Below are 14,504 nucleotides of genomic sequence, written 5' to 3' on the forward strand. Positions count from 1 at the left end.
TATCATTCCAACTGGAAATCTATCAACAAACACATTGGAGTTAGACACCATCTACCACCCCTGAGAAAAGGAACAGGAAATAACATCACCAACCCAAAGATCTAAATATAAAGCAGGAATCATGTACACTGCTTTGCCTGAGGCCCACTGAAGATGTTAGCTATTAGGGTGGCGAAACGCCTAGAAATGAACCTCCCAGCTCAGCGAGCAAACTTACATCCAGAATAATGATCTTAGGAAGAAGGGAATTCCAAGATTTTGACCCAAGTGTTTCCTTCTGGTGCACCACATTTACCCAAGGTGAAGTTATAAATCTGCTACTTAACTATGCAGATTTTTGAATATTTTATGTTGCATGCCACCTCATGTTAGACTTTGCCCCTAAATTGGTAAATTTTGTGGATTTTGATAGAGAAAAACTTGTTCATAGGTCAAAAGCATTGGTCTCAGCAACTGTCAAATATTTGCCTCACATTTTCTATTGCGAGGTTTGACTTAATTATGGCATTAAATTATCCAGTCTTGAGAATCTGATCACCACTTCCTTGAACATTAACAGTGGAGCTTAGGCTTTCTTAATTTCAAATAAAGGCTTCACGGTTTTAACGAAACACTTCTGATTTCGAACTTTCAAATTAACCACTTACAGCAAAGTAATCCATCTTTCATCAGGAGCAACTGTTTTATAAATCTAGCTTCAGCTAAGACATTTTCAAATCTGCCAAACTAAAATCCAAAAGCTCAAGTTATAGCTATTTCCCCAAGCAAAAAAGAAAATCCAGACTCTGAATTCTAGTGTATTACACTTTACCCTGTGCTGGGTAAGAGTTTTCCCAATGTAAACAAATTTCCATTAACTGCTTAAGAAATTCTCATACATTTAAAAAAAATCACCATGACTATAGATATACTTACAAGTTCAGCATTGAAATTCTTCATATAGACCAAAACACCCATACCACTAGTTCAAAACCCAAATTCTAAAATAATTTATATTTAAATACACAAAAAAAAACAAACGTGCTGCAATTATTTTCATCTGGATAAAAGGTGGAGTAATGGAAATATAGCATCTTAAGAGACTGAAAAATTGTAATGTTAAAAATGCTGAAAATTCTCAATGGTCTGGGATAAAATGCTCAGATCTTAAATCATACTTCACATTTAGACAAACATTGTCAGCGTGCTTAGCATTTCTAGCACAAAGGACATGTCGCATGCATTCAGTGCTGACACGGAGAAAATTCCAGGAGTTTACCATTAGACCACAACTTGTGTGCTTTATCAGTCAGTCAATCACCTACTTTCATTCTGTATACCATGTGTAAGAAAATGACCAGATGACTTGTTGCTTTACAGTTAGAGAGAGAAGGTTTGCGTAGTGAATTCAAGATTTAAAGTTCTCATTCCCTTGTGGAATGCACCTTGAATAGGTAGACCTACTACACTCTGAATAAATAAACTGTCATGACAGGTACTAATATTGGTTATGTGGGCAATCTCTGCAAGCAAATCTTTCATTGTGACAGCAACAGTTTTGGATTTTAGGTACCACTGGAAAATTTTAAAACAAAAAGTGTTATTTAAAAACAATCTAGTGATATTTTATTTTCTCCTATGACTTCAACAGGAGGAAACACCAAGCACAAGTGATGCAATTTCAGTTATTCACGAAATAACTTAGGAATGGAGTGATACCAACTTTCTTTTCTTCATTTATAAATGGATAAGACACATGCATTAGATACCTTTTATCGAGTTAGCACAGTGAATAATTCTGGGAAAGTCTTATTCATCAACTTTACATGGAAATATATTTTGAATGATATGCTAGTCAGCTAAAGTAACCTCCAAAGTACGTGAGCAAACCTCTAGGATAGAAAAGCCTATACCACCACCAGATCAGTTCCTATACACAGACCACAGCTGCTGACCTCTTATTTAGAAGATTTGGGAAGCAACCCCATTTCTCTGGTACTCTGAACCTACCTTGGATAACAGGAATTTCACACAGTCTAAATGTCCCTCATAGATTGCTGACAGAAGTGCTGTGTAACCATGTATATCCGGAACCTGCAGATCAGAGAAATAGAGGGATAAAACATTATTGACAAAAAATGACCTCCTTTGTGCCACCAATGTAAGCAAAAACTGCATAAATCTGAAGTCTCTTTCTTATGGTTCTTGAAAGAATGTTCTCAAATTGAGGGTCACCAGGGATCTGTAGAACTCTCCAACAAAAGACATGGAACATTTATGATTTAGTTTGTCTTTTTGGTGGTGTTTTTTGAGGGGGGAGCAGAGAAAAGGAATAGAAAGAGTTGCCTCAGTTCTTACGACGAATAGCAAGGTAACTTTCTATTTGAAATTAGAGAGTCAAATATTGTCACTTGAGATTTGAAGATTTAAAATTTGAAGAGTAATAAAATTAGATAAATATGATACAAGCAAAACTAAATTTCTGAAATATTTAAATTGGCATTCAAGTGAGTAACAGTTATATAAAAAAGAGAAAACAAATTACTTATCCATTTTTCCTACCCTTCAACTACCTTTGTGCCCAAATATCAGTTGATTGTAGTCGAACATATTTAACAAAGACTTAAAAATTCTGAAGATAGATGGACCTCAAAAGAAACTCTTCCCTCAGTGATGTTCCCAGAGCATGGAATCATCCATATGACAAAGGACAAGTCAAATATCTCAGTGAAATCTGAGCCGATGACTACAAGTTTCGTTTTTCATTTACTGAAGTCAGTCACTGAGCATATTAAAAAATGTTGCAAATGAAGTAGTACATTACACAAAATAAAAATTGTAAACACAGCATACATGAACTACTAGAAAAGTCATCATTTTTATTCCAAAATTACAGTTATAGGCAAATAAATCTCAGTGAGGAGTTACTCCTATTTCCACAGGAGAGCTTTTTGCCAGCTGGCACGGTTGTGATTGGTTTCCTTTCAGCAAATTTCAAACATACACAAACTGCTGTTTCTTTCAGTTGATATTTCTTCTGGAGGACCCTTTATATACAAATTGTTAATTCAGCTCACTTACTCCTTAACATAGGCTGTTTAATCTCCTACAGCCTTTTGGATCATTTCCTCATTGAAGCTTGTAAATGCGTCAGATTCCAAAAGCTTTCTCCTGACTTCAAGAAACTCAGAACTCTCAGCCCTGACTAGTTGGAGACCAGTAACAGCATGTCTACTGTTATTATCTTTTCTCACTGGGTAAACCTGCTTGTGGCCTGTTTGCTGTCCTTAGGAGGATATAAAAATCATGGCGAGATCATTAAATTGTCAGCCAAGTGGCTGGCTCATAAATTAGTTAACATCACATGATTTCACTAATACTGCTTCAAATTTGACAAACTCTCTAAGATGGAGAAAGTGAGGACTGCAGATACTGGAGATCAGAGCTGAAAAATGTGTTGCTGGAAAAGCGGAGCAGGAGAATCGACGTTTTAGGCATAAGCCCTTCTTCAGGAATGAGGAAGGTATGCCAAGCAGGCTAAGATAAAGGTAGGGAGGAGGGACTTGCGGGAGGGGCGTTGGGAATGCGATAGGTGGAAGGAGGTTAAGGTGAGGATGATAGGCCGGAGAGGTCGGGAAGATGATTGCAGGTCAAGAAGGCAGTGCTGAGTCCGAGGATTGGGACTGAGATAAAGTGGTGGGGGGGGGGGGAATGAGGAAGCTGGAGAAATCTGCATTCATCCCTTGTGGTTGGAGGGTTCCTGGGCGGAAGAGGCGGCACTTTCCCTCCAGGCGTCGTGTTGCCATGGTCTGGCGATGGAAGTGGTCAAGGACCTGCATGTCCTTGGGTGTAGTGGGAGGGAGGGGTTAGTGTTCAGCCACGGGGCAGTTGGGTTGGTTGGTGCGGGTGTCCCAGAGGTAGGCAGCCCGTCTCCCAATGCAGAGGAGGCCACGTCGGGTGCAGCGGATACAGTAAATGGTGTGTGTGGAGATGCAGGTGAATTTATGATGGATATGGAAGGATCCCTTAGGAGGGAAGTGTGTGTTGGGGAGGTGGGAAAGAGAGAGAAGGTGTGGGCGCAAGTTTTGCATTTCTTGCGGTTGCAGGGGAAGGTGCCGGGAGTGGAGGTTGGGTTGGTGGGGGGTGTGGACCCGACGAGGAAGTGATAGGGGAGGGGAGGGAAATATATCCTTGGTAGTGGGGTCTGTTTGGAGGTGATGGAAATGTTGAAGGATGATACGATGTATCTGGAGGTTGGTGGGGTGGTAGGTGAGGACCAGTGGGGTTCTGTCCTGGTGGCGATTGGAGGGGCGGGGTTGAAAGGCAGAATAGCGGGAAGAGGAGGTGATGCGGTGGAGAGCATCGTCAACCACATCTGAGGGGAAATTGCCTCTTTTGAAGAAGGCGGCCATCTGGGTTGTTCGGTATTGGAATTGGTCCTCCTGGGAGCAGGTGCGACGGAGGCGAATGAATTGGGAAATGTTACAGAGAACACCTCTAGGATACCTGCACTAACCAACCCAACCGCCCCGTGGCTCAACACTTTAACTTCCCCTTCCACTCCGCCAAGAACATGAAGGTTCTTGGCTGCCTCCATCGCCAGACCATGGCGACACGATGCCTGGAGGAAGAGCGCCTCATCTTCTGCCTAGGAACCCTCCAACCACAAGGGATGAATGCAGATTTCTCTAGCTTCCTCATTTCCCCTCCCCCCACCTTATCTCAGTCCCAACCCTCGGACTCAGCACCGCCTTCTTGACCTGTAATCTTCTTCCTGACCTGTCCGCCCCCACCCCCTCTCCGGCCTATCACCCTCCCCTTAACCTCTTTCCACCTACTGCATCCCCAATGCCCCTCCCCCAAATCCCTCCTCCCTACCTTTTATCTTAGCCTGCTTGGCACACCTTTCTCATTCCTGAAGAAGGGCTTATGCCCGAAAAGTCGATTCTCCTGCTCCTTGGATGCTGCCTGACTTGCTGTGTTTTTCCAACAAAATATTTTTAAACTCTCTAAGATCACAACTGAAAACTGAAATAACGTTTTCACCAACTTAGAAATCAAGTTCTAAGAAGAATATCATTAAAAACTTCATGTCACTTAATACTAAGCTACCAGCCCTTTAAAGTGGAGACTGCGATTTCAAATTTGGTCTTTCTATCCTGAGAAATGCAGCTGTCACAGAGCTTGAAAAGGGTAGAATATTGTGCAGTTTTCGCCCCCTTATATAAAAAAAAATATTTCATTTGAGGTAGCTCAGAGAAGGTTCACTAAAATGATCGCTGGTATGGAGGGATTAATTTACAAGCAATGGCTCAACAGGTTGGGCCTTTTGAGAGGTGATCTCATCGAAAAATGTAAGATTCTTCAGGGGCTTGACAGGGTAGATGCTAAGATGCTTCCCTTCATGTCTAGGACCAGAGGGCATAGCCTCAGAATAAAGGGGTAAGAATTTAAAATAGATGGAGGGATTTCTTTCCAGACAGTTGGGAGTCTTTGGCATTCCCTGCTTGAGCACTGTAGGGATAGTCTTTTGTATATTTAAGGCCGAGATAGATGAATTCTTGATCAGTCTGGGTAATCAAGGGTTGCAAGGAAAATAAAGGAAAATAGATTTGAGAAATGTCGGATCAGTCACGATTCTTTGGACAGCAATGTGGGCTTGGGGGTAGGGAGTGCCAAATGGTTTACTCCTGTTTCTAATTAGTCTAAATGCTAAGAATTTAAAATATTTTAATAAGACCATCTCTTCAGAATTCAGATAATTAGCCGATTCTAATCACTCTCCCCTCATGGGGAAAATCCTTCCATCCAAGGAATCAGTTCAGTTAGCCTTTGTTGCACTTGCTTCTAAAGTAACTACCTCCTTCCTAACTTGACATCTTTTAATCCAATTTCCCAATGAAGTAAGTAGGAGTCCATATATGGAGTTCCTACCAAAAGGGATTAGACAATTCTGTTTTCCATTACATCAATGTTTGTAGAATGTGTTCTTGAGGGAACTTAATTTCTCCAAACTTCTATTTTGAAGATCTTCTACTTTCTGAAGGAAATTCCACAACGCCAGGAAATCAACTTCATATCATACACACCTAATGCATATACTTATAAATTGAAAAGTAAATCGCTTTATTGGTGATATTCAAGTTAATAGATCCTCCACAGATCATTTAGGTTTTCTCATTGAGCAATGGTCAGATATGCATCTTTTAGGAATCAGTAGCTGAATATATTTGACAAACCTGATCAACAGCTATCTTGAAGGAAAGGCAACTGAAAGGTGAAATGAAGGAGTTAGAATATTGACAGATGAATATCAGAGAGTCTTAAAAATGCTTAACCCAGCCCTCAGCTGTTGTTCAAAATTATTGTTAGCATGGTACATGGTTACACTACGGTTCGATGAGTAGACCAAACTAGCTGAGGGCAGCTGCCAATGGTTCCCTAACTTTGGCAACTTAGGGACTCTTTCTGGTGGACAGATCAATTCAAGATTCATAGGTATTACAGGCTATTCAACACAATCATGGCACACATCTTAGCTTGATAAGACAATAAAGATAGCCTGGTCACCCAAGCCATGCAAAATAATATCCAGCCATCGATATTCAGCTTGCCACTGGGCCAAGGTAGACTCTCTTTCATCTTGACCTGTGTGGAACCATTTCTCACTATAATCCAATTCATGAACAAGCACTCTTCAAAGTTTACTATTGGCACCACAGTAACTTACCCAAATCCTTTAACATTTGTGCAAATTCGTGGTATTTTTTTTTGTTAAAAAGAAGGGAAATTAACTTATGACACCTTCAACTCCTGTAGCACAGAAAGGGAAATATTCTTGTCTATTGTATTAGTTGGCATTCTGCTTGGAAGTTGAAGTGTGTTGCACCATAACTGTATAACCATCGAAAAGAATCTGGATAATTGTAGACAGGGCACACCTAATTTATAGATAACATATAGATCATATCAACAATGGACAAGACCAACTCACCTCTTATTCCTCAACCTCTGCAAAACTGTGACCTCCCTTATCCCTTCACCGAATGTTCTCTCCACTCAACTGCCTCCCTCAACCTCCAAACCACGCTCACCTCCACTCCTTCACTTGTCCATCCCAAATGCTAAGTCCATTTTCCTCCCTCCCCCTCACATCACAGCAATGCTGCTCTTAGCCCACATCTTTATCCCAAGGGTTCTCCTCACACAGAAACCCTCTCATCCAAAGGAAATGCCAATAACTCTTCCAATAATTACTTTTACAACAGTTGGGCGTAAGTCAAGGATTCCAGAACATGAATCTGCAATGAATCATGTAAGCAATGTCTGTTGTGCAGGAGGGGTTGAGCACTGATGAGTAGGAGCACTACTAACTGTTGCTAGTGCTGAAATGCTTTGCATTCCAACTAATTTATTTTATAGTTATGACAAACTCAAAAATGTGAGTACACATCAGTCAATGCACATTTCAACAACAAGTCCATGTGCTGCTGGCAATCTGATCACAACTTTGGGGAGACTGTGGTATAGTGGTAATGTACTTATGGGTGGCACAGTGGTTAGCACTGCTGCCTCACAGCGCCAGAGACCTGGGTTCAATTCCCACCTCAGGCAACTGTGTGTTTGCACATTCTCCCTGTGTCTGTGTGGGTTTCCTCCCAGAGTCCAAAAATGTGCAGGTTAGGTGAATTGGCCATGCTAAATTGCCCGTGTTAGATGAAGGGGTAAATGCAGGGGAATGGGTTTGGGTGGGTTGCTCTTCAGAGGGTCAGTGTGGACTTGTTGGGCCGAAGGGCCTTTTTCCACTACTGTAAGTGATCAACTCTAATCTGGTAATGTCAGTGGAGTAGCAACCCATAATCCAGACTAATATCCTGAAGACACTAGTTTAATGTCTACTGCAGACACGAAATACAGATTCAATTAAAAAGCTGGTTATTGACTAATGCTGACCATGTAACAATTGTGGATTTTCACAAATACCTGTCTCTTCACTAATGTCCTTGACAGGAAGAAATCTGCTACCCTTGCTTGATGTTCCCTATACATGGTTCCCGACTTGCAGCAGTATGCTTAACTGTCCTGTGACATGGCCTAGCAAGTTGCTTGAAGTGCAACTGGGGAGGGGCAACAATGATTGCCCATCTCGTGACACCTACCAGCATAAAAAAAAGATGCTGTAGAAATCACAAAGCAATCTAGGTAAAGCAGCAAATGGAAATTTAAGTTTTCCATGTAATTATTGTGGTTGGGCGGACATAGATTCTGCCTCGGGGTCTTGGTGTTAGCAGCTCTGGATTAGTGCAGCTCCAGTCAAGTCTTCACAAAAGCAGAATATTTTGGCTCATGTTGCTTACTAATACACGGGAGCTTTATTTTTCTATATCCACTGATTATAAAAAGGTGGTCAAGCTTGTCGAGTCCAACTATGTAAAACCTTACATAAATATTAAGATAGATGCTTTATATATGAGTATCAGACGTAAATTAGAAAATAAACTTTAATGAGGAGAAATCCAAAGACAATTAGAAAAACCAAACATTTAGAAACATAACCCATAAAAGATACCCGAAGAATAGCAATAACAGTAATATTGCTCAAGTACCAACATTGGTACTATATCTTCCAAAATTCTGACATACTTATCTTACTCACATTAATCTCAGCGCCCAGGCGAATGAGAAACTCCAGAACCTCAAGCTGACCACAATCGGCTGCAAAGTGAATGGCCCTCCGACCAGCTACTTCTAACTTGGTCACATCAATACCCTGAAGATAAATGAAAAGAAATATTAATATAAATAGAAACAAAGTTACACAATTTATGATTGCTGTTCAATACATCTGCAAGCGCTGAAACACCAAACTGTTACATTTTAGTTGATTAGTGAAATCAAACAAAGACTCAAACGCCTGAAAATTCATCAAGTACAAATATCCAGGCAGGATTATGGTCTCGTGACAACAATGATAAAGGGTTTATGATCACCTGTTCAACAACAACTCAGCCACACTACAGATTATGTACCAAACTGCAAACAGACAGTTTTTCCCTTTGAAGAATACATAAAGACAAGGATCCTTTTCAAATTAACCTCACTGCAAACCAACAGATGGGAGTGTGAATATAGGAGGGAAGTTGTTTGACCTTCCCTGGGAACTTAACCATTTGCCTGGAGCCATAATGAATTAGGATTTCTCACCTGAGTTCTGGCCTTAATTTGCACTTGTGTTAATTGCCATTTTGAAACAGATTTTGTAAAGACAAAAGACAGCATTTGTTAAGGTATAGAAATGTTTGCATATGATGCCAATGTATTCTAATTAGTGAAACTTTGGGGTGGGGGAGGAGTTATTTGAGGACTTAACTGTTTGAAGGGTAGTACAGTTAGACTTAGCGAGGCACTTGGAGCAATTAGCATTTTGCCTACAAGTCAGAAAACCTGAAATTTAAAAAAGTGGCGAATGGAAACTAAGGATAGGAGTTGGAAAGTCATGTTGCAGCTGCACAGGACATTTGTTCGGCCACTTTTGGAATACTGTGTGCAATTCTGGTCTCCCTCAAATAGGAAGGATTTGGTGAAACTTGAAAGGGTTCAGAAAAGATTTATAAAGGTTGGTGCTTGGGTTGGATAGGGATGGGAAGAGGCTGAATAGGCTGGGGCTGTTTTCTCTGGAGAATTTGAGACTGGGGGGGGGGGGGGGGGGGGTGCCTCAGAGGTTTTATGAAATCATGAGGGGGATGGATAGGGTAAATAGACAAGGTCTTTTCCTCAGGATAGAGGATTACAGAGCTAGAGGGCACAGGTTTAGGATTGTGTGTGTCTGTGTCACCGAAGGGGCAACTTATCCACGCAGAGGGTGGTGCATGTATGGAATGAGCTGCCAGGGACAATTACAACATTTAAAAGGCACCTGGATGGTTGTTAGGAACAGGAAAGGTTTAGGAGGGATATGGCCAGGATCTATTTAAGATATCTGGTTGGCACAGATGAATCAAAGTATCTGTTTCTGTGCTACACATTTTTGTGTATGTCAAGGAAATGGATGTTGTATCGGTAATGAAATTAAAATTGGAGGAATGGAATTTAAGTTTTCAGGAAAGAAAAGGAAATACTGGGAAAGATAGAGGGGAAGAGCAATGAGAGAGAGAGAAAAAAAGTATTTCACAGAAGGATCTGGGCAAAGGAATTTGATCTAAAACAGTTAGAGTTGAGTAGGAGAAATCTTATTATGTCCCATGAAGTCAACAATGACTCACATTCAAGATTTGCTCATTTAATTCCTATGTTTGAGGCGGCAAGGATTGAAGCGCCCTTTAACTGCTGTACCACCCACTTGGAAGCAATAATCACCATAGCCAAGAAAACCCACAGCATCTCTACTTTCTATGTAAACGGAGGAAAGCACACCTCACAAACCCCATCCACACTGCATTCTACAGAGGGTTTATCGAGAGTTCATTGATGCGGCAGTACCATTGCTTACGTCGGGAATTGTACCATCTTGGATTGCAAGACCATAAAACATAGTGAGGACAGCTAAGATGATCATCAGGGTCTCTCTTCCCTCCATTATAGACATTTACACAACACACAACATCCAAAAGGTTAACAGCATTTTGGAAGACTCCACACCCCTCACTCAAACGCTTCTCTCTGCTGCTACCTGGCAGAAGATACTAGAGCTTTCAATCTTTCACAGCCAGACTGTGAAACAGTTTCTTCCCCCATGCCATCAGGCTCCTTAATACTATGATCAGACTCTTTTCCATTTCAAATTCTTTGCACAACTTTGAATTGCTGCTAGAACAATGTCGACTAATTATCATTCTTATGTGACACAGTAATTTGCAAGTTTTGCACTTCTTATGCACTTTATACCACCTTTTAATGATCATATAGTTTGTGCTGTCCATATAGCACCTTGGTCCTGGAGGAACGCTGGCTTGTTTTTACCGTATCAGCTGCATATGGTAGGAATGACAAATAAAAAAACTACTCTGCTCAACTAAAATGGCCAGTCTAATATGGATTCTTTTTGCTGTAGAGTAAGTTTTTGCAGAAAGCATAACAGGTTTCTTCCCTCTTGCTGAGGAAAGTGCGCCCGATTTCAAGGTAGTCTCATTTTCATCTGTCTTACGTGCATAGTTAGTGTCAGAGGCATACTGCCAGTAGGTCTAGACATGCTTATGCTTCTCAAAATCTTAAGCAACTTGCTTTTGACTGGTGAGTATGGGCATTTTACACGAAAGTCACTTACAAAAGGAACACTGATGTAATATCAAACACTATCTACCCCGGCCCATGAGATTATAGCTCAAGGAACAGACGACCACTAACTATGATTAGGCTGATCAAAAAAACACTTCCAGAAGAAACTCCTTACTCATTTCCAAATTGAAAAGGAGGTAGGGAGAATGAACCTCAGAATCATACAGTACTAAAGGACGTCCCTTTGGTCCATCGAGCATGCATCACAAAATTACTCACTCAATTTACACTAGTCCCACAGCTTTGAATACAATAAAAATCTGGAATTAGGTTTAATAAGTGATTGTTAACCACTGTAGGAAAAACCCATCTGATTCACTAATGTCTTTTCGGGAGGAAAAACTACCATCTTTACCCAAGGGAGTCCACATGTGACTCTGGACCCACAGCGATGTTGTTGACTGTTAATTGTCCAGAGAGAGGTTAAGATATTGGCAATAAATACTGGCCTAATCAATCAATGACACCCACATTTTAAGATATACTCCTCTTACATCCTCTCCTGTTCTGTCTGAAGATCTTACACCCTAGAATATTGAGTGGTCAGCCCTGCCCCTCTCTTAACCACATCTTTGTGATAGTAATATCACACCTTTTAACTCATCTATTTTACCAACAATAGTCCATGTTAAGTGCCATCTAGCCTTGCCCTATTCCTTTGAAACTCAACAAGCTAAATACCTGCCTTAGTTCTTTTACTAAAGAAAGTTTTAAAATAAAACTTGAAGAGGAAGATATACAGGGCTGCAACCACATGGTCAGAGAACAAAACCTATACTGCTATCTGACAGCAGTGATTCTGCACAGTTACTTGAACTCAAACAGCAAAGCATATCTCTGGACAACAAAGGGCATCCAGGAAAAAGTAACAGATAGCAAAATGCACAGCTGACCTTGGAGAAACCAGTGTGGGAGAACTCACAGCACAGGAACAGATTAGTGCATAGTTTTTGCACGTAGCCTTGCTGTAAATCTACAACAGAGAGTAGAGTGGGTTCTTTTTTGATTGTGTGTTTTATTGAGATGTCTCGATTAAAATTTTAAAAATAAGGCATAAGTCTAAATTAGTCTGGAGCAGTGTTTTTCCATAGCAAAAGGACTATTTTCTGGATCTGTAGATTGTTAAGATGGCCTTTAATAGAGTGGTGTGCTGTTCCTGTCAGATGTGGGAGTTTAGAGAGAGTTTCCATGTTACTGATTGTGTCTATAGCTGGAAATCCTATTAGATCGCGTGGATCAACTGGAACAGCAGGTTAGCAGCAATAAGGAATTTACATGAGCTAGAGGGTGTAAGGGAGGCATTTACAGGGAGAAAGAAAAGCTGCAGATACAGTCATGTAAATGGGTTAACTCCAGGAGAGAAAGGAGGGGCAGCAGGTAGTGCAGGAGTCTCCTGAGGCTATGCCCATCTCAAACAAGTATGTGGTTTTGGAAAATGCAGGGGGTGATGGACTATCAGGGGAGCATAATATGAACAACCAGGTTTCTAGTACACAGAAGGGCTCTAATGTTAGGAGCCATTCTAAATGAATCGATTGTGATAGCAGACTTTCTAGACAGAGGAACAGACAGACATTGCTGCGGCTGGCAGTGAAAACTCCCTGGTGCCAGGATCAAGAATATCTCAAAAAATGCAGAATGTTCTCAAAAGGGGAGATGGACCAGGTGGTCACTGAACACATCGAAACTAACCACATATGAAGGAAGGGGAAAGGATGAGATTCTGAAGGGAAAATATAGAAAGTTAGGTAGGAATTTAAAAAAAAGAGGTCATTGGGGGTAGTAATATCTGGATTATTCCCTGTGCTACGAGCGAGTGAGGGTAGGAATAGAAGGATAGAGCAGTTGACTGCGTGGCTGAAAAACTGGTGCAGGGGAGAAGGATTCACATTTTTGGATCATTGAAATCTCTTCTGGACTGGAAGTGACCTGTATAAGAAGGATGGATTGCACCGGAATTGGAAAGGGACGAATAAACTGGCAGGGGGATTTGCTAGAGCTGCTCGAGGATTTAAACTAGTAAGGTGTGGGGAGGAGTGGGACCCAGAAAAAATGAGGAAAAAATCAATCTGATACTGATACAGTTGGGAAAAGAAGTCAGTCAAAATAGTCCGGGCAGGCAGGAACAAAGCACAGAACAAAGTGGGACTTATTAATTAAACTGCATTTATTTCAATGCAAGAGGTCTCACAGGGAAGGCAGATGAACTCAGGGCCTGAGACTGGGATATCATAGCGATTACAGAAACATGGCTCAGGGATCCACTGGTCTGGCGGCTTAATGTTCCAAGATACAAATGCTATAAAAAGGATAGAAAAGGGGGGCAAGAGGCGAGAGGAGTAGTGCTTTTGTTAAGGGATAGCATTACTGCTGTACTTAGGGAGGTTATTCCTGGGAATACATCCAGGGAAGTTATTTGGAACTGAGATATAAGAAAGGGATGATCACCTTATTGGGATTGCATTATAGATCCTCCAACAGTCTGCAAGAAATTGAGAAACAAATTTGTAAGGAGATCTCTGTTATCTGTAAGAATAATAGCGTGGTTAAGGTAGGGCATTTTAACTTTCCAAACATAGACTGTGACTGCCATAGTGTTAAAGGCTTAGATGGAGAGGAATTTCTTAAGTGAGTACATGACAATTTTCTGATTCATTATGTGGATGTACCTACTACAGAAGCTACAAACCTTGACCTACTCAAGGGAAATACGACAGGACAGGTGACTAAGGTGTCAGTGGGGGAGAACTTTGGAGCCAGCGACCATAATTCTGTTAGTTTTAAAATAGTGATGGAACAGGATAGGCCAGATCTAAGAGTTGAAGTTCTAAATTGGAGGAAGAACAATTTTGACTATTATGCAAAAGCTGATGTAGTTGGGGGTAGGTGGAATTGCAGGTAAAAGGACAGTTGGAAAGTGGGAAACTTTCCAAAATGAGATAACGAGAATTCACAGACAGTATATTCTTGGTAGATATAGGGAATGCTGGATGACTAGAGAAATTGAGGCTTTGGTTAAGAAAAAGAAAGCATATGTCCAGTAGAGACAGGAGAGATGAAGCGAATCCTTAGAAGAGTATAAAGGCAGTAGCAGTATACTTGAGGGGGAAATCAGGAGGGCAAAAAGGGGACACGAGAAAGCTTTGGCAGCCTATGTGTGGAACTACAGGAGATAGGAGATATATCAAATGAGTATGTTGCATCAGTATTTGCTATGGAGAAGGGCTCTGAAGACATAGAATATGGGAAAT

The 14,504-nt window shown here is 41.0% G+C and overlaps 1 protein-coding gene across 1 annotated transcript in view; it reads right to left on the reverse strand.

Annotated features, from left to right (window-relative positions):
* Positions 1–14,504, reverse strand: part of mtpn (myotrophin) — a 64,310-nt gene that overhangs the window by 12,140 nt on the left and 37,666 nt on the right. The window contains exons 2-3 of the mRNA XM_060839380.1: positions 8,636–8,749; positions 1,990–2,073 (exon numbers count right to left, since the gene is read on the reverse strand). Coding sequence (XP_060695363.1) covers positions 1,990–2,073; positions 8,636–8,749 — 198 coding nt within the window. The remainder of the gene's footprint in view (positions 1–1,989; positions 2,074–8,635; positions 8,750–14,504) is intronic.

This window comes from Hemiscyllium ocellatum, chromosome 19 (genome assembly GCF_020745735.1).
Source record: "Hemiscyllium ocellatum isolate sHemOce1 chromosome 19, sHemOce1.pat.X.cur, whole genome shotgun sequence".
NCBI lineage: Eukaryota > Metazoa > Chordata > Chondrichthyes > Orectolobiformes > Hemiscylliidae > Hemiscyllium > Hemiscyllium ocellatum.